The sequence below is a fragment of the Leopardus geoffroyi genome, chromosome A2 (genome assembly GCF_018350155.1).
Source record: "Leopardus geoffroyi isolate Oge1 chromosome A2, O.geoffroyi_Oge1_pat1.0, whole genome shotgun sequence".
Lineage (NCBI taxonomy): Eukaryota > Metazoa > Chordata > Mammalia > Carnivora > Felidae > Leopardus > Leopardus geoffroyi.
Genome location: NC_059331.1, coordinates 8,592,216 through 8,616,713, shown reverse-complemented (window position 1 = coordinate 8,616,713; position 24,498 = coordinate 8,592,216). Strand labels below are relative to the sequence as shown.

Here is a 24,498-nt window from a genome sequence, read left to right as displayed (position 1 = left end):
GAACATGCTATTTTGCAGGCTTTTGTTGTTGTGGCTATGAATATTAAGACCATAGGACCAGTCAGATGTAAGTAACAGTATCCTTCTTGAAATGGCTTAAGCAAATAATAATTGCTACGCAATGTAATATGTCAGTTATATTTCAATAAAATAACTTATTTTTACTGAGGGCTTACTATGTACTGTCCTAAGAACTTTACCTAATCGATCTCACCAAATCCTGATACTAGCTTTATGGAATAGCATACATTCCATGTGTCTATTTTATACATGAAGAACTGAGCCTAGTGAGGATTAAGTAATTTATCCAAGGTGGCAAGGTTGGGGCTCAAACTTGAATGATGTGTGATGTGCCAGAACACATGCCCTCCCTTAACCACTGGGTTACTTTTCCTCTCGTAACCACAGCGTATACTTTCTGCCTCTCACGCTCTTTCACGCACGGTGCAAAGGCCAATTTCCTGAGGGAGGGATTACCGCTGCATCACTATGGCTTTTTTTTTTTTTTTTTTTTTTTTTAAGTTCAGGGGTGCTCAGGCACAGCTGTATCCAGGGGCTGACACAGTATCACCCATTTCTTTACATCTCCTGGCTTAGTGTTTCTCTAATCTTTTACGCCACAGATATATTTATTTCTTTTGAGAGAGAGAACGGGGGAGGGGCAGAGACAGAGAGACAGAATCCCAAGCAGGCTCTGCACTGTCAGCGAGGAACCCGACATGGGGCTCAAACCCACAACCCGGGAGATCATGATCTGAGCCGAAATCGAGTGGGAAGCTTACCCACTGAACCACCTACGTACCCCTCCACAACTATTTCTCCTACTGTGTGCCAGGCCCTGTTCTAGGTGCTAGGGATACACAAATGAACAAAATGAACTAGTGAGGGCGGCAAATCAGTAACAGAACATCAAATGCTTATTAGGTGATAATAAACAGGGAATGTAAAATCATCACCATCATCCATTTAAGGGCGACAGGGGTGTGGGATGAGAAGGTCGCTATTTTTTTTTTAAGTTTATTTTGAGAGAAAGTGGGGGGGGGGGTGGTGTAGAGAGAGGGAGATACAGAATCTGAAGCAGGCTCCAGGCTCTGAGCTGTCAGCACAGAGCCAGACATGGGGCTCGAACTCGTCAACCACAAGATCATGACCCGAGCCGAAGTCGGAAGCTTGACCGACTGAGCCACCCAGGCACCCCCAGATGGTTGCTATTTTAAATGGGGTCATCCTAGGGGGCAAATGTCACTGAGGAGGTGGCATTTGGGCAGAGGCCTGAATAAAGGACTGAGCCCCGTGGATATTTAGAAGAAGAGTTTCAGATAGAGGTAACAGGGTGTAAAATCCTGTATTAGCTTCACCATCAGGCAATTTCTCCCCTCCTCAGTAGAGAAGATATCTCTGGATACGCCCTCATGGCCCAAACGAAACAGTCACCCTTTTCCCAGTAACTTTGAGTAAAGTCCCAGGGCGGAGGCTCATTGGATCCCTTTGGGTCACATGCCCACGCTGGACCAATCACGGTGCTCCAGAAAATGGAGTGTTCTGATTGGCTACTCTGGGGCAGGGCAGGCGCAAGTATCCACCCCTTCCCCCCAAGCACTTACCTCTGTTCCGGTGTTAACCCTAGTTTAAGAAGCTGAGCCCAAGCAAATAGCTTTCACGCTTTGTACTGTAATTCCTGCTTCGGATTCTGTGTGTCCCTCTCTCTCTCTTTCTGTCTCCCTCTCTCTGTCAAAAATAAATAAAAACTTTTTTAAAAATCACAAGTTTCGGGGCACCTGGGTGGCGCAGTCGGTTAAGCATCCGACTTCAGCCAGGTCACGATCTCGCGGTCCGGGAGTTCGAGCCCCGCGTCAGGCTCTGGGCTGATGGCTCAGAGCCTGGAGCCTGTTTCCGATTCTGTGTCTCCCTCTCTCTCTGCCTCTCCCCCGTTCATGCTCTGTCTCTCTCTGTCCCAAAAATAAATAAACGTTGAAAAAAAATTTTTTTTTAAATCACAAGTTTCAACATCCAGAATGTTGTTTTACCAACATGCCAGAATATATGTATGGTATATATTGTCTGGCCACACTGCCTAGCACTGCGCACTCAACCGCCCGTCGCTATTACGATTATTTATTCCTACCCAGGCTGGGAAGAGATGTTGATTAGCACGATAATACCAGTATGTTACATTTTTGGAATATTTGCTATGTGCCAAACCGGATTTGATAGATGAGAAGGCTGAAGCTCAGATATGCCACCTGTCCAGAGTCACACAGTAAGAAAGTGCAGAAACCGGCACTGTCCCTGACCCCCAAGCAGTCGCGGGGTCTCTAAGGGCCCCGCCCCCTCCCGCCGCGGCGGCAGGGCGGCCGCCTCCCGCTTATCTCGGCCCAGGCTGCGTGTGGTCCCGCCCCCTCGGGGGAGCTGCCACTTGGAGGCGCCTGGCCGGGAAGGGCCTGGTCAGCTGTGTCCGGCGGAGGCAGCTGCTGACCCAGCTGTGGATTGTGCCAGGGGCGGAAGGGGAGCAGGGGCCCTGCGCCCCCCGTGGCGGGGGTTGCATCATGGGTCACCTCTGGGCGCCCCTCTGGCCTGGAGTCGGCTCTCTCTGTCTCTTGCTCGCTGGGGCCGCCTGGGCTCCCCCACCCAACCCCCTGGACCCCAAGTTCGAAAGTAAAGGTAAGGGTGGATCTGTGTGTAGACCCCCGCAATGGTTCCTGGAGGGCAATGCCGAGGCCTGAACTTCCAGCCTGGGTCCTGGGAGCCACGCCGGGTTCTGACCCTACAGTCTAGGATCTGGGGGCTGGGGGCTGAACCTCCTTAGAGTGGCACCTGGCGTAGCATGCTGGGGTCTAAGACTCCAGACTGTGTTGTGGGCGGGGGTGGGGGGGTGGGGGGGGGCATAAGTTTCCCGTTTTATCTTTTCAGGGAGCCTGGGACATAATAAATCCTAACGGGGCAGGGTTGGTGCTGGGTCTAGGCCTCGAAATCTAGAGTCCCCAGGAGAGGGGATCTGGCCGACCCTCCACCGGGGGAGGGAGGACAAAGCCCGCGTCGAGGCCGAGGGGCCGGGCCTCAGGCGACTGTAAACATGGTTTGTATGCGGGCGCCAGATGCCTCGGCTTGCCGGGTCGAGGGAAGAGGCGAGGGAGGGGTTCACGGTTGGCGCTATCGGGCTGCCGGCAGCCTGCCGGGGCCGATAGGGGGCCCCGCCTTCTCCGCACACGTCCAGTGGCTCGCCTGTCCTGGGCCGGGGCGGGGCGGGCAGCGGGGGACCGCGGCCCTCCAAGCCGCGCGCGGTCCAGCGGGTTGTGGGGTGGGCGGGGGCGTGTGTGGGAACAGTAAGGCAAGCCACCAGCGCTTCGGAGTTCGGGGGGGGGGCACCACCTCCGCGGACCCTTCGAGGGCCCCCGCTTGGGCTAGCGAGCGAGGCGGGGCTTTTTGCTTATCGGTTCGCACAGGCGGCGGGAGGGAGGGGGAGGCTGCTGTGGCCCGAGGACTGGGCTCTCCCGACCCCCTCCCCGTGTCCCCCTCCCCCCGCAGCGGCCCTGCTGGCTGCCCGCGGGCCCGAAGAGCTTCTGTGCTTCACCGAACGGTTGGAGGACCTGGTGTGCTTCTGGGAGGAAGCGGCAAGCGCCGGGGTCGGCCCCGACAACTACAGCTTCTTCTACCAGCTCGAGTGAGTGCGACGGGGCAGGTGGAGCGCTCCCATCCTCTGAGGAGGGGGAGGGTGGGCAGGGGCTCACACTTTGGGATATCTGCTGGCGTCGGGAGCGGGAGGACACTGGTGGGACGCGAGGCCACTGGCGGTCACTGGTGGGAAGCCCCGGGGTCAGTGCCGACGCGCCCCCTAGTGTCTGGGGCCGGAACAGTCTCGCGATCTCTGTTGCGGAGCGATCCCAAACATTCGGGCAGGGACAGCACCCCTCCAGATAGGACTAAGGCGTCGCGTAGTCGGGGGCCGGACGCCCCCTGGTGGTAGTGTCCAAACCGGGCCCCAGCTCCAGGCAATACAAACTCTCTCGCACCCCCCACCCCCAACTTGCTCCCTTCCCTCTCTGGCCCCTTGGCGCACAGGGGCGAACCGTGGAAGCCATGCAGCCTGCACCAGGCGCCCACGGCTCGCGGCGCTGTGCGTTTCTGGTGCTCGCTGCCTACGGCCGACGCGTCGAGCTTTGTGCCCTTAGAGCTGCGCGTCACAGCCGTATCCTCGGGCGCTCCACGCTATCACCGTATCATCCACATCAACGAAGTGGGTACGTGCGCAGGGAATGGGGAAATTGTCGGGTGAGGGAGTCTCGGTCACCGCCCACCTGATCAACCCCTCTCGCAGTGCTCCTGGACCCCCCCGCGGGGCTGCTGGCGCGGCGGGCCGACGAGGGCGGCCACGTGGTACTGCGGTGGCTCCCGCCTCCTGGAGCCCCCGTCGCAAGTCTGATCCGCTACGAAGTGAACATCTCCTCAGGCAACGTCGCAGGGGGCGCTCAGAAGGTGAGGCCGCCCCGACCGCCAGTCGACCGACAGCCCCGCCTCCCCTTCTAAATCCCGCCCCGATGGCCAGCATGGCCCCGCCTCCTGGCCTCGCCCCTCCAGGCCCACCTCTGACGCCCGTCATCTCTTTGCCCAAAACACATCAACTCCCACTGACATGTCTTCCTTCCCGGTGCCTCCCAGTCCACCTGGACCCAAGCCCAAAGCCCACTTACCCCCTTGTCCCAAATACTACACCCCTTCAACATCCCGACCCTTTGCTCCCTGGCCCCGCCCCTAAATAGCCCGAGACCGCCCCCTGCTCCCTGGGCCTCCGTCCTGATTGGCCCGAGCCTTCCTGGAACCCGCCTCTTGCTTTCATTGCCCTTCCCCCTCACCGCAGTGTTGCGAAGCTGTCCTTCCTTTCTCTGATTGGCTCAGTGCCGCCCCGATAAGCTTTTCTCTGCTCGCCCCGCCCCTTTTGACCACGCCTCTCACCCAGGCCCCGCCCCCAGGTGGAGATCCTGGATGGCCGCACTGAGTGCGCACTGAGCAACCTTCGCGGCCGAACGCGCTACACTTTTATGGTTCGCGCGCGTATGGCTGAGCCGAGCTTCGGTGGCTTCTGGAGCGCCTGGTCCGAGCCTGCGTCGCTGCTGACAGCTAGTGGTGAGGCCCCAGCTAGGAGCTAGGAGGGCCTGGGGAGGAGCATGGGGTAATCCTACTGCCCTGACTTCCTCCCTGCTTTGTAGACTTGGACCCTCTCATCCTGACGCTCTCACTCATCCTCGTGCTCATCCTGCTGCTGCTGGCCGTGCTCGCCCTGCTTTCCCACCGCCGGTGAGCGCCCCGTTCGGGCACCTAGCCCAGACTCCAACGCACTTACGTTCTCCTTTTGCTGTGGAAAGCTAGGCTCAGAGACGGAAAGGCACTTTGCCCAGGGACACACAGTGAGGAGTCCGTGGCAGGGCTGGGATGCAAGCCAGACCATATCCAGAATCTTAGTTAAAATTCTTGGGAACATTCACCTGGTTTTCCTTGAACCTCAGCGGTTGCTCCTTTTTGAATTCCTTTGCTTGTTCCTTTTCCCAATTTCATCAACTTTTGTAAAATCCCCAGATGGGCCTAATGGAAAGATTTAACATCCTGAGTGCCTCCTGCCTCTGTTATCAAGCTCCTTAGATTGTTTATGGTAGGACCAGCCATCCTGAGGTTTTTGTTATTCGTAGCTCATACTATGTGGTTTCATACCCCCAAGCCTTGGCACATGCTGTTCCTTCTGCCTGCAATGCCTTTCCTGCCTTGTCTGCCAAGCAGTATTCCGTTGTCTTTAAGGGCCTTGTTTATTTATTTGGTTGGAAAATACATACTGAGTAACAACTCTGTGCTAGGCACTGGGGAGAAAGTGGAAAACAAACATCTCTCTGACCTTGTGGATCTCAAAGCTGAGTCAAATAGCAAACAAGGGTACCAACATATATGGGAGCAGAGAGGAAAGAGAGAGAATCCCAAGCGGGTTCCATGCTGTCAGTGTAGAGCCCAACGCAGGGCTTGATCCCATAAACAATGAGATCATGACCAGAGCCAAAATCAAGAGTTGGCTGCTCAACCGACTGAGCCACCCAGGCACCCCACCAACAGATATTTGATTATCCATTGTGGTAAGTGGTATCACAGAAACAAATGGGGTGTGGGGCCGTGACAGGATGGTCAGGGAAGGCCTCTGGAAGATGATATCAGAATGGAAACCTGACAGTTGGACAAAGACAGCCGCGGGACAATTGAAAAGGAACAGCAAGTGCAAAGGCCCTGAGGTGGGAATGAGCTTGGAGCACTGAAGCAGCTGCCAAGAAGGTATCTCTGGCTAGAGCAGAATATATTACGAGGAAGTGGTGAATGATGAGGTGAGGGAGGTCACAGGGGTCAGAATGTGCAAGGTTGCAGGGCTGTGGAGAAGAGATTGTTATTCTTTTTTTTTTTTAATTTTTTAACTTTATTTATTTTGAGAGGGAGAGAGAGAAAGCATACATAAGATGAAGAGGGACAGAGAGAAAGGGAGAGAGAGAGAGAAAGAGAGAGAGAGAATCCCAAGCAGGCTCCGCAGTCAGTGCAGAGCCCAATGCAGGGCTCGAACTCACAAACCTTGAGATCATGACCTGGGCCAAAATCAGGAGTCGGATGTTTAACCAACCGATGGAGCCACCCAGGTGCCCCCGAATTTTATTCTGAGTACATTCGGGGAATTATGGAAAGGAGTGAGAAGGGAAGTAACATAATGAACCTCCAGACAAGCCTGGGCCAGGTTAAGGGAGAGCACCAGGCAGTGTATGTTGAACTCCTATGCATCCTTCAAAACCCTGTTCCAGTCACCCATCTGTAGGGCCTTGCAGATGCTTCAGCCAGAGCCTCTGTTCCTCAGCCCCTATGCACTCCTCTGCCTTGTGATTATGAGGGACTAGGACTATCTGTGCCCCTGCGGCTGCTTTTTTAGGGGGGTATTGGTGAGCATTCAGTGACACATATCCCTGTAATTGTTTCTTGTTGGCTTCACCAGGACTCTGAAGCAGAAGATCTGGCCTGGTATCCCAAGCCCCGAGAGTGAGTTTGAGGGCCTCTTCACCACCCACAAGGGTAACTTCCAGGTAGGTGGCCTGGTTGTCCCCTCGGGGCCTGGGGTTTCCCTGCTCCTGTGGCTGAACCGTAGGTCTCTGAGCAGGCTGGTGCTGTTTCCCCAGCTGTGGCTGTACCAGAATGAGGGCTGTCTTTGGTGGAGCCCCTGCACTCCCTTTGCAGAGGACCCACCCTCCCCGCTGGAAGTCCTCTCTGAGCGTTGCTGGGGGGCTACCCAGGCAGCGGAGCCGGGGGCAGAGGAGGGGCCCCTGCTGGAGCCGCTGGGCAGTGAACATACCCAAGACACCTACCTGGTGCTGGACAAGTGGTTGCTGCCCCGGAACCCACCCAGCGAGGATCTCCCGCGGCCTGATGGCAGTTTGGACATGGCAGCCATGGATAAAGGCTCAGAAGCCTCCTCCTGCTCATCTGCCTTGTCCCTGAAGCCTGGGCCAGAGGGGGCCTTGGGTGCCAGCTTTGAGTACACGATCCTGGATCCCAGCTCCCAGCTCTTGCGCCCAAGAGCACTGCCCTCTGAGCTGCCCCCCACCCCACCCCACATAAAGTACCTGTACCTCATGGTGTCTGACTCTGGCATCTCAACTGACTACAGCTCAGGGGGCTCCCAGGAAGCCCAGGGGGACTCATCCACTGGCCCCTACTTGAACCCTTATGAGAACAGCCTCATCCCAGCCACTGAGCCTTCACCCCCCAGCTATGTGGCCTGCTCCTAGGACTCCAGCCCTCAGATGCTTGGGGACCCAGCGTGACCTCAAGTGCTAGCCCAGGCCCTAGACTTATTGAGCAGGGTTGGTGAGGGCTCCCTCAGGACCAGGGGCATTGCTAACCTCGGCTTTCTGCCCAATCCGTCCTGCTCAGTACAACCTTGGAGTATTTTAAAATGTATAGAGTTGTATGAGTGTATGTGTGTTTGTGTGTGTATGTAATTTTTTCCCCCTTTCATGACTTCTACAAACATCCTTGTAGGCCCCATCTTTCCCTGGGCCCAGACCATACGGGCAATGGTAAAAGGCCTCGAGCTCAGTCTGAAATTCTGGACCTGGCGATATGAATAATAATCCTAATAGAATGAAGGACTCAGTATATGTTATACTAGCTGCCATAACAAAACAAAAACCTCCTAAATATGACTGGCTTTACACGTTAAATGGTTTCTCTCTCATATTTCAATGCAAGCAGGCAGGCAGCCATTTCTGGGATGAGTCAGAAGCCCAGACCCTGCTGGTCTGTAGATGGACCCCCGGCATCTTGCTAACCAAGCAGCAAAGAGAAAACAGAAGATGCTGGGGGCCATTTTAGGGATTAGAAACAGTCCCAGGACCCCAGCTTGATCCATGGACCGCTGGTGGGGGGGGTGGGGGTGGGGGTGGGAAATGCAGTTTGGCTGTGCTCCCTGGGGGAAGGAAAGCTGTTGCCTGAGCCTCTGGCTAGTTTCTGCCACGAATAATAATGATATCACTAAGTTAGACATGACCTAGGAAAGATGGGCCTATGCAGGACTTCTAGAAGCTCTACCAAAGCCACCCCTAGCTAAATACCCTAAAAACTCTCACACGCGTGAGCCAGGACATGTGTGCAAGAATGTTCATAGCAGCAGATATGTCCATTTGATGAATAAATTGGGATATGGTCACCCATGGAATGGTTCCATGCAGTAAGGAGAAAGCAGTGAACTAAAAAGTGGCCTAATCTTTTAAAAAAATTTTAACATTTATTCATTTTTGAAAGACAAAGTGCGAATAAGGAAGGGGCAGAGAGAGAGGGAGACACAGAATTTGAAGCAGGCTCCAGGCTCCAAGCTGTCAGCACAGAGCCCGATGCGGGGCTCGAACTCATGGACCGCTAGATCATGACCTGAGCCGAAGTCGGCCACTTAACCAACTGAGCCACCCAGGCACCCCAAAACTGGCCTAATCTTAAATGATAATGTTGAGTGGGAGAAGAAGGAAGTCTCAGAAGATTACATTTATCATGAAACTTTTTATAAAGTTCAAAACAGCAAAATTCAACAATGTTAATTGGGCATAACAGGTACATGATAATGCTATTTTTATTTTAAGTTTATTTATTTATTTTGAGAGAGAGGGAGTGGGGGAAGGGCAGAGAGAGAGAGAGAGAATCCCGAGTAGGCCCCGTGATGTCAGTGCAGAGCTCGACGTGGGGCTCGATCCCACGAACCATGAGATCATGACCTGAGCCAAAATCAAGAGTCCAACATTTAACCAACTGAGCCACCCAGGTTCCCTGATAATGCTACTTTTAAATGAGAAAAAACATTTTATATTCTTTAGGTCTTTGAATCTGCATGTGTCCCTGAAGTACGTATTCCAGGCATGGGAAACTGAGGCACAGAGAGGTTGTCACACACCAAAGCTCAAGGCTGGCCTCCAGAGCTTGAACCTTTGTCTAAGCTGAGGTTACCAGCCTGAGAAGGCCACGGGGTGATTGTCATCTCTCCGTTTGGTCGGAAAGCCACGCACCACTCTGCCCTAGGCCCCAGCCCACCTGGATCCAGGCAGGCTCGGAGGCGGTGCTGTCCTGGGCCTGGTGTCTCTGCCTGCAGCCAGCACTGGGCAGGGAAATACCGCTGGAGCAGTGACACCTGCAGGGCATCCCCACTGACTCCCTCCTCTTGGGTCTGTAGGGCCACAATGAGCCCACAGCCCTGGCCAGGCCCAGTCTGGTGGCTGAAGTGGGCAGCTGTGTCCAGAAGCAGCGCAGCCAGGTAGGCGGCGTCCTGGGGTCCCTGGTCTTCCACTAAGTACTCCTCAAGGCCATCCAGTAGCAGCAGGGAGGGGGCTGGACCGCGGGCCTCATGGGCAGAGCACAGAAGCTGCAGGAGTTCATGGGTTGAGGGTGGGTACTGGAAGCGGATCTTCTAGAGGTTGGAAAAAAGGAAAAGGCCAGATTCAGCTCAGGAAGGCAGGCTCCAAGCTAGAGCTGCCCTGCTTCCTTGTATATACTTCCCTGCACTAGGCTCTCACACCCCAGACAGCTGGTTCCGAGTGAAGCAGTTCAGAATGGCCGCATGCTCTTCAATTCATACCCACTCACCACCCTTTTCTTTAATAACAAGGTTTTATTTTTAAGTCATCTCTGCCAAATGTGGGGCTGGAACTCAGCATGCTCAAGAGTCACATGCTCTGCGCCCACCCCTGTTTTTTATCCCGCATTGATCACTGCCCGGTGTTAGCTAGGAACAAGGTATGTTTTTCTTACCAAGTATCTAAGGCAGTCTTTCCACGGAAAACCTGCCCATAGCGTTCTTAGTCGGACCTCCTGATGGGCTCCAAAGGAAAAGCTGGCGTTCAAACTGGACTCAGGTTTAGCCCCACCCCTTACTCACCCCCCCGACTAACCCCACCCGTTGGGCACCGCCTTTCTTCGCTAACTCCGCCCCCTCACCAAACGGTTTCCCAATCTTAACAAAGCTTCCTATGGTCCCGCCCCTATTATTCCGCCCCGCGCATTCATGACTCCGCCCCACAATGGCCGCTAAGGCTCGCTCTTCCTTCTTCTCTTCCATTGGTCTGTCTACCTGTCGCTCAATCCTCAATTCGCCCAGTACTAACTAGCCCGCCTCCGGTCCCGCCCCTCGGTTACCTGTAGCCGCAGGGGGTCGAGTGCTGCGCCAGTCCCGCGGGGCAGGCTTTGAAGAGGCCTTCGAGTCAGAAAGAGGACGGGGCCTCGGCCCTCTCCTGCCGCTTCCAGGGCCGCCGCGAATAGCAGCGCTGTCTTTCCAGACCCTGGGCCGCCGAGCAGCAGCAAAGGCGGTCCAGCCTCAGCTGTATCCTCCTCCCCGGACCTTGCTGAGGTGCCTACGTTTAGCACCCGCCTCAGCGTCTCCGCCATTCGTAAGATACTCCTGTCCAGTCAGCGGCCCTTTCCTGCCCTTAATCCCGCCCAAGCCGAGGTCTCATTGGTTACAATGCACTTAGCGTCTCCATTGGTCCATGGATCTGCCATCAAAGTTAGATCGGCCTTTACTGGCTCCTCCCCTGGTGAAGGGGCAAATAACAGTCTGAGGGAGGAGGTATAGAGGCGCTTGAAGGAGAGATTGCCCTTCCCTTGTGCGAGTTCGCTGAAGGAAGCAACGCGAATATTACTATTGTGAATTAATCAGCTAATTAGACACTTACAAGGGTTGAGAGTTGGAGGAAGCAGGCCCGAATCACTGACACATTACTTAAAGTCTCCTAGCCTCAGTCTGCTCACCTATAAAATGGAGCTCGTGATATCTCAGAGGACTATTGTGATGGGAATGTTGTCTGTGTGTGTTTCTGCTGATGTCACCCAATGACAACTGAGGAAGTGAGGGAGGGAGGCACTTGTGTGCTTGTCTCTCCCTCTGCACCTTAGTATCTGCACAAGCTGTGTTGGAGGCCATTCACGTGCAAAACATCAGCAGCCGTCTCTGAGGGTCTGTGAGAAGAGGAATCTCAACCGGTTTCCTTATTGGCCAGGGGGCTCCTTGGGTTTTGCTTGGAATAAGTGGGGTGGGTATGACCATAGATCAAAGAAGCACCAGGAGAGACAAAAAGACAGGGGGGTGGGAGACTAAGGGACAGCCAAGGCAGGGGACCTTGTTTGTCTTGTTCACTTAGGTGTCTCCAGCGCCCAGAACAGTGACTAGATGGTTGCAGATTTTCAATATATGCTTGTTAAATGAATGAGTGAAGAAAGGAAGATAGGATTTTTGAGAAACTGGGAGAGGAGAAACAAGGTGAGTGGTTAAGTGAGGGTTGGCTGGGTCTCCTCACCCAGACCTCGCCCCAGAGCTGCCACTCACCCCTGTTGCCCTGGCAACTCTCTCCTGGTAACTTCAAAGTGGTGCTGTTGCCAGGAGACACAGGGGCGGGGTGGAACTGATATTTCCTGGGCTTTCTCTCTCCCTCTGGGGCCAGAAAACAGATCCGCCACATCCCGCAATACGTCCACCCACACAGCTGGGCACCTCACACACCCCCCCCTTACACACGTGTGCGCGCGCACACCCACACGCATCTCTGCCTATATTCCACTTTCAAAACCCCCTTCACCCACATGCTCACAGCCCTATCCTAACACAAAACATCCCATACACACTTTCTCTCACACTTATGTCCCCACACTCTTTCCCTTGCACACACACAAGAACACACTCTGATACAACCATACCATTGCTATTACACACACACACACACACACCCGGACACATTTCCTTAGCTAATGTGACTGCAGCTCTTTCTGTACACACACACACACACACCACCGTGTTGCATTCCTTGTCAGAGGCATCACCTCAGTCCCCCCGCAGCAGATGCACAACCATGATTCACCTCACTTTGCAACACTCCAAATGCACAAACACCCCGTAGTGACACGTATATCACGTCGTCGTGCAGTTACGTACACAAGAGCATGTCCAACACAGCCCCATTGCACTCACTATTCCCTTGCTGAGGGAACTCAGCTCCCAAATATCCCTGTGGCTCATTTTCCCACACCATTCAGGTCACGGTCAAATATCTATCACCTCGTTACAGAGGCTTTCCCTGATCGCCTGTGTAAAATTGCACGCCCTACACTTTTTTAACGGCTTCACCGTCTTTGTTTTCAAATAACTTATCATTTCCAATGTCTTGTTCTTCTTGCCTCTCTCCTCACTAGAATGTCAGCTCCACCAGGGAGGTTCTTCCTTTTGTTCACTGCTGGGCCCCCAGCTCCTAGAACAGTACTCAGCACACAGCAGGTGCTCATAAGTGTAGACTGAGTCCATTGGCAGAGATGCAGAGGTTTGGCATGTTTCTTATACACACAGTACTTCTTTCTTTTCTCAGAAGCCTGTCTTCATATCCCGATGGAAGGACTTTTACCACAGAGAAGGTCCTGGGAGGGAGGACCAAAGGGTGAGGAGACCGGGGAGTAGACATCTCAGTCAGTCTGTGTTTCTCCCTTGTTTTTCAGCATCACGTGATTAAATAATTCATTTAACAAAATTTTATTGAGGACCTACTGTGTGTCGGACCCTGTTTGAGGCCCTGGGGCTTCAGCAGTGAAAAGACAAAGAAGTCTCTGTCCTCGTGGAGCTGACATCCTAGTGAGGGGGAAGATAATGGCCACTAAGCATAAAGAGGAGTTTAAGTAGTCTATGAGTGGATAAGTGTATGCAAAAAATTTTGCCCGGGGGGGGGGGGGGAAGCTGAAAGGACCAGTTGTTTGTTTCTTGCCATTTTAAAGAGGGTGGTGGAGGGGGCAGGTCTCAATGAGAAGGTGACGTTTGAGAAGAGGCTTGAAGGAGCTGAGAGAGTAAACCATGCAGAGCACGGAGGGAGAGCATTCCAAGTGGAGGCACCTGCAAGTGCAAAGGCCCTGAGACACTGGGAGCACTTTGACTTTTACCAGGATGCATGGGAACCAGCCATGAGAGGTTTTGAGCAGAGGTAGGTTGTGGTCTGACTTGCATGATAAACCAGAATTCAGTTTTGGTTGAGTTGAGTTTGAGATTCTGTGAAGCGTACAGGGCATGTCAACAAATCTTTTGAGTAAGTACATATACCTTGGTCTGGGTTTTCTACCTAAAATTATCCATCCTGGGATGGGGTGTGGACAAGGTAAGGTCGGCCGTCTCCACCCCCTCTAGCAGGCCCAAACACTTCTTTGTGTCCGGCAGCCTTCACTTTACCCTTTCTTAGCCAGCACTTGGTTTCAGGACCACGGACAGCGCTAGCTGGGTTGGCTGGAACGCTGTCCGCTGTGCTGAAGTGTTGCTTCTTTCCTGGCCCGTGTGGAGGTAGCTGTGTAACAGAAGGAACCAAGGTCTCAGGGGTGGGATCCCTGGAAATAGAAGCTCTGTTTGGTGAAGAAGAGGGCTCCGTGATTCTCTCTCTCCTCTGCCTTAAGCCCTCTCATGCCCCCATATAATTCCCCATGGCCCACAATCAGCCCTGCCACCTACCCCACCTCCTCTCCTATCTGCCCCCTGCCTCGTTCAGCTCCAGCTGCACAGGTCTCCTCACTGGTCCCTGAACACAGGGGGTTGGTTTCCACCTCAGAGCTTTGGTGCTTGCTGTTCCCTCTGCCTCAAACGTTCCTTCCCCCCTGCCTATTTACATGGCTCTCTCCCTCCCTCCTCATGCTTTTGTTTGTTTATAAGCAGGCTTCACGCCCAGCATAGAGCCCAACTCAGGGCCTGAACTCTTTATATCTACCTACCTATCTATATTTTATTTATTTATTTTTTAACTAGTCTTCACGCTCAGTGCAGAGACCAACACGGGACCTGAACTCATGACCCTGAGACCAAGACCTGAGTTGAGATCAAGAGTCAGATGCTTATCCAACTCAGCCACTCAGGCTCCCCTTTATGCCTCTTTAAACTGCAAGCTCTGTTCCCATCCCAAAGGTGTCCATTGTCCTCTCTAGCTTGAATTTTCTCCTATCGCTTGTCAATATCTAATGTATCAGAGATCCCAAACCCTGACCTAAATCCTTGATCCTAGAACTTGGAATTCAGAATTCTTCAGATCTTGTTTGAAAGGTACTACGGTATAAATACTATGTATTGCATAACATCCTAGTGGGGCCTGGGATAACATCTCAAAATCAAACAATTTCCTTTATCTGCCATGAAACATGAGAATATTCGAACCAAAAGGCACCTGGGTGACTCAAATGATTAAGCCTCCAGTTCTCGATTTTGGCTCAGATCATGATCTCACAGTCCATGGGTTCAAGCCCCGCATCGGGCTCTGCACTGATAGCATGGAGCCTGCTTGGGATTCTCTCTCTCCCTCTCTCTTAAAAATAAATAAATAAACTTTATTTAAAAAAGAATATTCACATAAAGTTCAGTAAGTAAAAGCTATAATAACTGTATGTCAGTAAAGGTCAGGCTTTGCCACAAATGAGCTATGAAAGAAGTTTGGTTTTCAGACATTTTTGAAATTTGGAGTTGTGACTCTGTGTCTAGTGTATTTATCTTGTTGTCTGTCTCTCACATATTAGAATATTAGCTTCCTGATGGCAGAAATTTGTGTTTCTTCTGTTCACTGCTACAACCTCTGTGCCTAACTACACAGAACCTGGCACACAGTAGCTGATCCATAGTGTTTGTTGAATGAATGAGTGAATGAGTGAGTGAATGAATGAATGAATGAATGAAATAAGGGGGGAAGGGAAGCAGATAACCCTTTCCTGGCTCCGGAATAACTCCATGGCCCGAATGGCCTGTCTGAAGCCCCTCAGACCTGCAGTGGGTTGTGGGGAGGTCTGTGCCTCCATGCCCCTCCTACCCTCCTGGTTTCCACTGGGTCCTCAAGGGTTGGGTCTCAGCACAACCTCACAGAACCCTTGCTCTCATCCATGAAGCCAGGTTTTGGCATGGGGGTCCTAGTGCCCTCACCCTATTCCCCAGGTCCTCTGCACCTGACCATAGTCAAAAACAGGCCAACTGCCTGGAGGAGGCGGTCGTGTGAGGCTGCTCACCATGTGTTTGTGTGCCTTCCATGTGGCACTGTCTGCGTTTGACAGATGAAGAAACAAGAGAACGGAGAGGTTAATTAACTTTCTTGAAGTCACGTGACCAGGAAATGCTGAGCCAGGATTTAAACCCAAGCCACTGGCTCGATGGCCCCACACTGCTTTTCCACATCACTCTCAGATACACTGTGACAATAAACCCTCGCCCAACCTCACCTACGGACCCACAATTAAAGTCCTCCACACCCCAACACCTGGGGGAGGAGGAAGGCAGGTGGCCAAACTTCTGTTACAAACAGGTCTTTATTAAAGATAAGGTGGGGGCAGGAAAGGGGGGCAGTGTCTCCTCTGCCCACTGCCTTTGGCTGCCTGGGGCAGGGGAGCCCTCTCTGCTCCACCCATGCCCCCCATGATGGCACATCTGCATGAGGCTGGAGCCCGGGGTGGGGGGCAGTGTAAAGAACAGGGACAGACTCCAAGGCAAAAAAAGTCCCTCCCACAGCCCTAATAACAGAGGGGTTTGAGGTGACCTGGGCACAGACAAGGGGAGAGACAGCACCCTGAACCCCAAAACCTCTGAACTGGGGCAAGCCCTGTGTAAGTTGGGAGTTAGGAGGGACTGAGTGAGAGGTTGCACATGGGGGAGGGGCTGAGAGAGGAAGGGGTGCTCCAAGAACCCTGCCACGGGGGAGCCTGCCCCCCATTCTCCAGCTGGACTCTCTGATTCTGAGAGAGGACCCAATGACACAGGATGACCCCATCTCCCTCCTCTCCTCTGCACATGCTTAGACATTGGCGGTCCCCCATTGACTGGAATCATACCCACCCATCCTAGAAGTTCTGAAAACCAAGGACTCCTATTGGTTGTTCAGACACTGAACACAAACTGGAGTTACCCTCTTGCCTGAGGATTCTAAGACGTGAGGGGAGGCTCCATTGGCTGGAGTAAACTCCTTTTGAGTAGAAGTTTTAGAACTGGGGACTCCCATTGGCTCAGCAATGGCCAATGGGGTCAGGTTTGGGCCCTAAAAGAGCCATCCTGGGGGCAAGGGCCCACCTCCCAGTTATGCCCACTTGGATGTTCCAGAGGGCAAGAGAGGCAGGGGCCCCCCAAATGTCCTTCCAGCCAGCCTCTAACATCTAGGCCTGGCTGGTTTGTGCACAGGGGGCTTTGGCACTCACATGGCACACGCACACTCACGTGTGGCAGGGAAGGAATGGGGACCTGGAAGATTCTGGGTGGGTGGTGGGGCCTCACAACAGGTGGTCACGGCTGGCAAACAGGTAAGGGCTGAAGTTGTCCCGGTGGAAGGGGGAGGGATAGAGTCCACTAAGGGTGTACAGGTCCCGAAGCAGGGGTGTGGGCAGAAGCAGCTTCCGACCACGTCCACCACCCCCACCCGGCCCCCCAGGCCCAGGGGAGGAGGGTGAGGGGCCCTGGCTGGGGGTTGGTGCTGGCAGGGGCAGGGGCAGAGGCAGGGGCGTCGGCTCAGACCTCAATCGAGGGCGGGGCACACGGGGCGACGAACACATGGCTGGAGCCCTGGAGGACACGCAGCTGGGGATCAGGTGGCCACGGCGGGCACAGTTCTGCGACTCTGGGGGTCAGGGTCAGAGGTCAGGGGATCAGAAAGCTTGGGAGGGGGCCACGAGAGCATAGGCGAGACCTCTGTGGCAGTGACTGGGACCTGGCAGTCCCCCCGGCTATCCCCCCACCCCCTCGACACTCACTGGATGGGGTGAGCCGTGCCGGTGTCGAATGCGGCCTGCAGGCCTCGGGTTCCTGAGACAAAGAGGCAGAGGGAAGGGGCTAGCGGCCCCCTGGGCCCCACCGGCCACAGCCATGAGGGGCTCTTTGGGCAGAGAGCCCAATGGAAAAGACAACTAGAGTTTTCCAGATTAACCATGACACATTCTTCTATTTTGTGTGACTGTCCCCCAGGACCTAGGTCCACAAAGACGAGCAATCCCTTTACCTCCCTGGGGCCCAGAGACCCCCACCTCTTGCCCGAATTCCTTGCCTCCTTGGTCCCCCTCCACCCACCACCCTCTCCAGCCGGGAGCAGACCCCGGCCCCCCTTACCTGGGCCACACTTAACTTTTCGAGGGGGCTGTCCATGGTGGGGGCTTGGCCCAGGTCTTCCCAGGGGGAGAACCTTCGGCCAGAGGGCCGCCGGCTCTGGAAGTTGTGTACAACGCAGGTGACCTGGGGCAGAGGGAGAGGTGCATTCGAAGCCTGAAGCCAATACTGTAGGCATTGTGTAAATACCATCCCCAGTTTTCAGATCGGGAAACTGAGGCTCAGTTAACCTCAGTTAACATTTTAGCAGTACGTTTATGTGCCAGGCCCCGTTCTTTCTACTTTACTAAGAGGTAGGTACTATCATTATTTATCCCACAGGGCCACGACTAGGGCGAGACAAATAAAGCTAAGTCGTGCAAAGGCAGGATCTGATCCTATCTTTAAGTTTTCGATGCTTGGGACATTATGTGTTTTTGCACTCATTGTGATTTTTAAAAATATTTCATTAAGACATTATCTTCCTTGATCACCGAGTGTTTTGGTGCCCCCTTAAATTCTGCATTCATAGCGAGGACCTCACTCTACTTACCCTCGTCCTGTTATCCCATTTCACAGATGAGAAGAACATCTAGGCAGGGTGAGGGTAAGGGACTTGCCCAAGGTCACACAGAGGCCACCCCCTTCACTATCATGTGGTCCTGCTTCTTGGGTCGGAGCTGACAGAGGGTCTCCCGTATCGGGATGGATGGCTCACCAGAAAGGTTGCGATGGCAGCGCCTGTCAGGAAGCCGGCCAGCACGTCAGACCAGTGGTTGCGGTACTCGGCCACGCGGACCACGCCCACCAGGAAGGCGGGGCACAGCAGGGCCAGGCAGAGCGAGGGTTTGACCAGGCGGGAGCCCTTCACTCGGAACACAAGCGTCACGTACATCTGCAGGAGCCGAACCAGTCAGGGGACACAGTGCAGTTTGCCGAACCCGGATTCGGCATTCCGGGCTGGGGGCGTGGCCAGAATCTCTAGGAACGGCGTTGGGGCAAGAGGCTGCGGCCGGGGGCTCCAGGGAACAGAATCAGGGGAACAGGAGTTTGGGAATGGAGTCGTGAACTCCCAGTGGGCCCTTGCAGGGATGGGGGAGTGGCCAGGGCACCAAAGAGCAGAGGACAGAGTCTGGGGCCCAGGTCTCCCCAGGACCAGTCAGAGACAGGGGAAGACGCTTGCTAGGTTAACACGAAGCTTCAGGCCCAAAGGGTGTAGTCAAGGCTCAGGGGGCAGGTCCAAGAACTCCAGGAGGTGGAATCCCCAAAGCCCCGGACCACTGACAAGAATAGAAGCTAGTCATGAACACCCGAAAAAGGAGTCAAAGCAACAGGAGGTGCGAACCAGGGAAGAGCAGGGGACAAAGGAAGTCCCAGTGGGTCAAGTCAGGGACATGGCCAGATCAACAGAGGGCAAGGACAAAAAGACTCCAGGGGACCAAGTTGAAAGCACCTCTGTCCAGTCTCCCAGCCAGTATCTAGCACCTGTAGCATCATGGGGACATGGCTAGGCTCCCGGAAACGGAGTCCAGTGTTCCAGGAACAGCGTTTTGGTCCCGCAGGGCGGAGCCAACAGCCTCCTTTGAGTACAGCATTCCTGGGTCAGGCAGCGTGGCCAGACCCAAAAGGGGCAGTCACGAACACAGCAATAAACTCAGACTCTGGGACCGGCCATCCAGAGGGGTGGGGCCACCCTAGGGACCATGTCACAGCACCGGGGCATGACCTTCCCCTGGGAAGGAATCAGAGGCTCCAGCCCAGGGTGGCCTCCTGCCCACTGGCCGCCGCCCTCCCCCCCCCCCACTTTTGTGCCCCTATTTTGGGGCTCACCGCTGTGTAGGTGACCGCGTAGGCGCAAAGGGCAGCATCCTTGCAGGGGAAGGCACGGCGCGCAGCGGCCACCAGGCTGGGGCTGCCGGCACAGGCACCCTGGTCGGTGACGAAGCGGTCGGGCCCCGGCCTGTCAGGCGAAGGCGGTGGGCAGCCCAGGGCCGTGTAGTTGGGGCGACACACGGACAGGAAGTGCGGTGTGGGGTTTCCGGTCACCACCTGCCCAGCGTTGGCGAAGATGGTTGTGGTGAAGAGGCCGAAGGAGTAGACCCCTGGGGGTGGGGTGGGAGACAGGGTTCATGCTGGGCCCCTGAGATGCCAGGGGCCCGCCTCCTGCGAGCCCCTATGGCTCATCTGGGCGTCCTGTCTCCTTGCTGCTGTGACCGTCATTAAAGCACAGCTGAGAATCCCTCTAAAGCCATATCACATTACCGCTGGGCCAAGGTCCTCTTCCCTTGATGGCACTCTGAGCATCTTGCCTCTCTCTTGGATTGCTGCCACATCAGGAGGGGGTCCGCCCCTGGGACCCCCATATATCCAGGCCCAGGACCCCTCAACAGCATTACATCAGGATTGGGCCTATGCCTGGAACCTCCTAGGACTATCCTGATGGCATTTCTGGGCCTTTCTGCACCTGTCCTGGACTCACTGAGTCGATCACTTTTTACCCGGACGAACAGTCAGCCAGAGCTGTATCTGTAGCCTTCTGTCACAGACGCCACCGTTTGGGATGAGCTCAGCCCCTCTCCTACATTTCTCCGCCACTTGTGGCTGGGATCGCACTTAAAGCACAGTGGTCCTGTTCAGGGTGCGGTGGAAGGTGGGATGGTATTTGGGCTGGGCCTGTGTCCCCCTTTTTGGCCTTGAGATTCTCCCTGTAGCAATCTGGGAGCCCTCATGTTGCCATCATGGTTGGCTTAGGCCCCCGCCATGTCCCTAGAACCTCCATCATGCCTGGCCTCAGCCCAAGTCCCCTTTTGCTCCAGGAAGTCACCGTCATGAGAGTTCTAGGCCCTCTGCCCTATAAACTTCTTATTATGGCTGAATCTGGCCCATGTTTCCTTTGCACAGCCGACCGGCCGGCCATGTCACTCACCCAGGAAGCGGACCAGCCTCCGCAGTGGGGGGCTGAAGCGGCAGCAGGCCCCTGACACGATGGTGCTCTCCCCGATGATGGGGACGGCGGAGGGTGGCGCGGGGAAAAAGGCACGCGCCAGCTCCCCCAGCAGGATCTGTGGGCAAGATCAAGGCAGGGTCTTCCTGGCCTTCAAATCCAACCCTCCCCCCACCCCAACCCCTCCACCTCGCCCTCCCGCTGCCTGGGCCTGCCCAAGGCTACCCCCAGTCTCACCGTGAGGGTGGGCCCAGCAGTGACTAGGGCATAGATGAGAGCAGGAGGCACTCGGCTGGCAGCCTCAGGCCCCGGGTAAGGCTTCGCATAGGTACTGTCATAGCAGAAGAACCCCTGGGTGTGCACGGGGAAGGTGTCCGTGAACTCCAGGCGGTAAGCGAGCAGGACCACGATGCCCAGAAGCACTGACTGCCACCCAGTCATGGCGGAGAGATAGAGAGAGAAGAGACAGGGTCAGGTCCAAGCTGGGGCCGTGGTGAGAGACAGAGACGGGGGGGAGGGGGGAGAGACAGAGAGATCAAGATTGAGAGAGATAAAAAGGGTGAGAGAGAGCGAGAGAGAGGTGGAGAATGGTCAGGGCCTGGCAGACACAAAAAGATGGAAACAGAAGGTGGGAGAGGTGGGAGAGGAGGGGAGGGGAAGAGAGAAGAGAAAGAGAAGGGACTCATGGAATGGGAAGGAAAGAGGAGATGAGATTGGGGAGAGCGAGAGTGAGGACTGGGCCAGGGCTCAGACCAGAGAGAAGGGTCAGTCGGTGGGGGGAGGACAGACCAACAGGGGAGAAGATAATAGTACAATCCTTGCTGGGGGTGTCATACTAACCCTCATCCGTGAATTGTAATACATTTTACCTTCATAACCACGCTAGGAGAAAGGGACTCTATGTGCCTATTTGACAGACAAGGAAACTGAGGCTCGAGAGCAGGGTATGCGAGGTACCCAGGGTTCTGCGGGAAGGATGGACAGAGCGGGATTCGAACTCTGGGAGTGTGGCTCCTGAACGCACCTCCTCCCCGCTGAGGGTCTGGGAGCGAGTCAGGGGGGCACGCAGGCGCAGGCAGAGAGTTCCCGGGTTCCTCACCTCCACGAAGACAAAGCAGGGAATGATGGAGAAACTCCTCTTCAGCTGAGGTCTCCCTCCTGCCATGGTGAAGGCCGGGCCTGCGGAGGTGGGGAGGGAATGGGGCGGCCAGGGCGGGGCCCAGGGGGAGGCTCTGGTCGCCTGGGCCCCTTAGGCCCCAACACTGCCACAAAGGAGTCCCAGCTCCACCCACTGAGCCTCCTGGCCCGGACTCTGGACATCCAGGACGCTGCCCATCGGAGGCTCCGGCCTCCCCTGACCCAACCAGCGGTCAGCCTCTGCCAGGGATCCCAGAGGTTCTCCAGTGGTCTCCCCCGACAGCCCACAGAGGAGATTCAGACCCCATGCCTTTTAGGAGGGCCTTCCTCCTTATCCTGTAGGTCACCTCCCCTCGGCCTCTGGAAGAGGCTTCTTCTGCTTAATGGGACCCCTCCCCCACAGAGAAGGATCCATTTAGAAGGGATCTAGGCCCCCACTGGTTTTTAGGGGACCCCATCCTCTTTCTCCGTGTGCTTTATAAGGGACCCCCATGCTCCGTGGCCCCCACCCCTCCCAGGCTCCTCCTCTAAACGCCTTCCCCCGTGGCCCATAGGAGCCTCTCTCTCCTGTCCCCATGGGCTGTGCCTAACTAGTTTGGGCTGATGGCCAGGCCCTCCTTCTCTCCCAGCTGCCTCTCCCTCTCCCCCTCTTCCCAGCCTGTCTGCTTCTCTGGATCATGAGGGGGCTATCTTCTCCCAACAAGCCCCCTCTCCCCAATATGTGACCTCAGTCCCCAGCACGGAGGGGCCAACACAGCCACACCTGCTCGACCCATTCTCCCAGGCTGACCTCACCTGTGAAAAGGCCCTATGGCTTCCCACAGGCCTCCGCCACACCCACAGACTCACAGCCGCTCCTGGCGGCCAGCAGGACGGGGATGGTCAACCCCATTGCACAGAGGTGGAAACTGAGGCCCAGGAAGGTGAGGGTAGGCACTCTGGGTCCAGTGCCCCATCCACGCAGCTTGCTCTGCAGTGTGACATGTGGGGTAAGGGTCACCAGATATCTCGGATGCGCACCTGGCCACGGCCCCTCACCCTTCCAGAGACACAACCACACGTGCTGGCATCCCTAGGGTACACAACTCAGCCACAGCCTCCGTGGCCAACACCACACACACGGCACGGCGTTTGTCCATCCCACAAACAGGGATCCAGGGCCTGCCGGGTTTTAGGCACTTGGCTTGTGGTGAACAAGACGGGCCTGCTCATTCAGACAGGTGCCCAACACCCACTCGCACACAACGGTACACTCACACACACGGCACAGTGTGCACACGGCCTGTCACAGACACCCACACAGATCAAACAATCCCCCCCCCACACACACACACACACACACAGACTCAGGGACACAAGAGGAGGCCCTTCACACATTTCGCAGCCCCGCATACAGCCCCACACAAGCGCTCACCCCCGCCCCCCGTCGTCAGGGACATACTCGCAGCACACTTCGGAGCTACATCCGAAAGAGTCACCACACACAGTGGGGGTCATCGGCCGGGCACAGCGTCACGCCCCCAATTGCCAGGCACTCAATGACAGCCACGCACATTAACCATCTCTCATCCACGCGGACACTCATAGGAGACGATGTCATCCACCAGCTCAGCCACACGGCTACACAAGGGCACATATATGGACCGTGACACGGATTTGCACGCCGAGCCACACAAGAGAGGCGCGTGATCACCGCCACACTGAAACACAGAAATGGGCCCCCCCACACCATCAGGAGGAACACACAATGGCAGTCATGTGCACACAACCACACAGCCACACACACCCTCAGAGTGATACCCCGTGACGACAGCCACACAACGACAGCCCCAAGAGACAGCCACACGCGCGCCACACAGGCATCGCCAAAGCCACACAATTGCAGTTACACAACCACACACTGATACATAATGACAACCACACAATCACAGTCACCCTCACCACCGCCGCTTGGCTTCTCGGGTCCGGGGTCCCCTCTCCACGCTCCCCTCCCCGAACCCGGTCCGCGAGCCCCAGCTCACTGCCTCCCCTCCCCCTCCCTGGGCTGGACCCACAGGGGACCCGAACCGCAGGAACTGAACCTTGGCCAGACAGACAGACCGAGGATCGGAAGCCCGCGAGGGGGGTGGGGGGAGCAGGGGGCGCCCCAAGCCCCTCTCCCTCACCCGGTCGAGGCTGTCACCGCCTGAGCCCCCGCTCCGCTTAGAAGTCACCCGGGCAGCAGGACGAACAGACGGACGGCAGGCCCGGCGGGCGGACGCGGAGATGGGAGACTCCGTCGGCCCCGCCGAGCCGCGCAGACTCAGCGAAGGGGCGAGGGGCGGGGCCTCCGGGCGCCTCATTTGCATAACCCTGTGAGGCGGGGACTCGAGGCGTCTTATCAGCATGGTCGGGCGGGGCCACCGTTGCTCTTGGGGACCAAGAGCGTTAGAACAAATTCGGGAGGGAATGAGGGCTGCAGGTGGAGGGAGAACTAGGTGGTGGGGGCGCTGAGGGGAAGAGGAGGGCAGGGTGTGAGAGGGTGACCCTGGGCCTCGACCCTCTCCCGGTGCCTCAGTTTCCCCTTTGGGGCAGTACAGGCAGCAGGCTGGATGGCCTGGGCCCCCCCGAAAGGAACTCTGGTGGCTAGTATAACGAGCCTGTCTGGACACTCTTATCTGGACAGACTGACCCCTGACTTTGTTATATACTAAATCTGGCCTCACTCTGTCCCCTGACCCTAAGCCTATATATCCTGAACAGCCTCTGGGGTCTCCACACCGCCCCCAACCCTCGGAAGTAAACGAGGGTGGGGAAGCGGCGGGGGGGGGGGGGG

General features: G+C 55.6%; 3 protein-coding genes across 9 annotated transcripts; 1 reads left to right on the top strand and 2 right to left on the bottom strand.

Moving 5' to 3' along the window:
* The first annotated feature begins 1,188 nt into the window (after positions 1-1,188).
* EPOR (erythropoietin receptor) lies at positions 1,189-13,573 on the top strand. 3 transcript variants are annotated; one of them, XM_045492012.1, is made up of 9 exons: positions 1,189-1,766; positions 2,002-2,661; positions 3,526-3,661; positions 4,060-4,238; positions 4,316-4,473; positions 4,968-5,121; positions 5,205-5,292; positions 7,007-7,094; positions 11,688-13,573. In XM_045492012.1, exons 2-9 carry the CDS (start codon positions 2,547-2,549, stop codon positions 11,754-11,756), a joined length of 987 nt encoding a protein of 328 aa, XP_045347968.1. In that variant the 5' UTR covers positions 1,189-1,766; positions 2,002-2,546; the 3' UTR covers positions 11,757-13,573. The 3 variants fall into 3 exon arrangements, with proteins under 3 accessions (XP_045347968.1, XP_045347966.1, XP_045347967.1); XM_045492010.1 differs by lacking the exon at positions 11,688-13,573 and adding an exon at positions 7,188-8,193 and having other exon boundaries at positions 1,202-1,766; XM_045492011.1 differs by lacking the exons at positions 1,189-1,766; positions 11,688-13,573 and adding exons at positions 2,911-3,076; positions 7,188-8,193 and having other exon boundaries at positions 2,549-2,661; positions 4,170-4,238.
* On the bottom strand, positions 9,044-11,627 carry SWSAP1 (SWIM-type zinc finger 7 associated protein 1). Of its 2 annotated transcripts, XM_045492013.1 has the most exons (3): positions 10,687-11,627; positions 10,303-10,362; positions 9,044-9,961 (listed from the first exon to the last, which is right to left on the bottom strand). In XM_045492013.1, the coding sequence occupies exons 1-3, from the start codon at positions 10,933-10,935 to the stop codon at positions 9,458-9,460; spliced, it is 813 nt and encodes a 270-aa protein (XP_045347969.1). In that variant the 5' UTR covers positions 10,936-11,627; the 3' UTR covers positions 9,044-9,457. The 2 variants fall into 2 exon arrangements, with proteins under 2 accessions (XP_045347969.1, XP_045347970.1); XM_045492014.1 differs by lacking the exon at positions 10,303-10,362 and having other exon boundaries at positions 10,687-11,075.
* A 2,254-nt stretch (positions 13,574-15,827) lies between the features above and the next one.
* PLPPR2 (phospholipid phosphatase related 2) lies at positions 15,828-24,433 on the bottom strand. 4 transcript variants are annotated; one of them, XM_045491992.1, is made up of 10 exons: positions 23,849-24,433; positions 22,533-22,653; positions 21,646-21,725; positions 20,784-20,972; positions 20,529-20,664; positions 19,433-19,704; positions 18,321-18,497; positions 17,627-17,749; positions 17,275-17,326; positions 15,828-17,141 (listed from the first exon to the last, which is right to left on the bottom strand). In XM_045491992.1, the coding sequence occupies exons 1-10, from the start codon at positions 24,068-24,070 to the stop codon at positions 16,798-16,800; spliced, it is 1,716 nt and encodes a 571-aa protein (XP_045347948.1). In that variant the 5' UTR covers positions 24,071-24,433; the 3' UTR covers positions 15,828-16,797. The 4 variants fall into 4 exon arrangements, with proteins under 4 accessions (XP_045347948.1, XP_045347949.1, XP_045347951.1 ...); XM_045491993.1 differs by having other exon boundaries at positions 20,784-20,968; positions 23,849-23,964; XM_045491994.1 differs by having other exon boundaries at positions 17,103-17,141; positions 17,643-17,749.
* Positions 24,434-24,498: the final 65 nt, after the last annotated feature.

Coding starts and splice junctions, on each gene's coding strand:
- EPOR (XM_045492010.1), top strand. CDS start 2,547: ATGGGTCACCTCTGGGCGCCCCTCTGGCCTGGAGTCGGCTCTCTCTGT. Junction 3,662..4,059: donor AGCTTCTTCTACCAGCTCGA/GTGAGTGCGACG, acceptor CTTGGCGCACAG/GGGCGAACCGTGGAAGCCAT. Junction 4,239..4,315: donor CATCCACATCAACGAAGTGG/GTACGTGCGCAG, acceptor CCCCTCTCGCAG/TGCTCCTGGACCCCCCCGCG.
- SWSAP1 (XM_045492013.1), bottom strand. CDS start 10,935: ATGGCGGAGACGCTGAGGCGGGTGCTAAACGTAGGCACCTCAGCAAGG. Junction 10,363..10,686: donor TCGACCCCCTGCGGCTACAG/GTAACCGAGGGG, acceptor GGAGCCCATCAG/GAGGTCCGACTAAGAACGCT. Junction 9,962..10,302: donor AAGACTGCCTTAGATACTTG/GTAAGAAAAACA, acceptor TCCAACCTCTAG/AAGATCCGCTTCCAGTACCC.
- PLPPR2 (XM_045491992.1), bottom strand. CDS start 24,070: ATGCTGATAAGACGCCTCGAGTCCCCGCCTCACAGGGTTATGCAAATG. Junction 20,665..20,783: donor CTGCTGGGCCCACCCTCACG/GTGAGACTGGGG, acceptor TCTTGCCCACAG/ATCCTGCTGGGGGAGCTGGC. Junction 17,327..17,626: donor AAAAGTTAAGTGTGGCCCAG/GTAAGGGGGGCC, acceptor TCTTTGTCTCAG/GAACCCGAGGCCTGCAGGCC.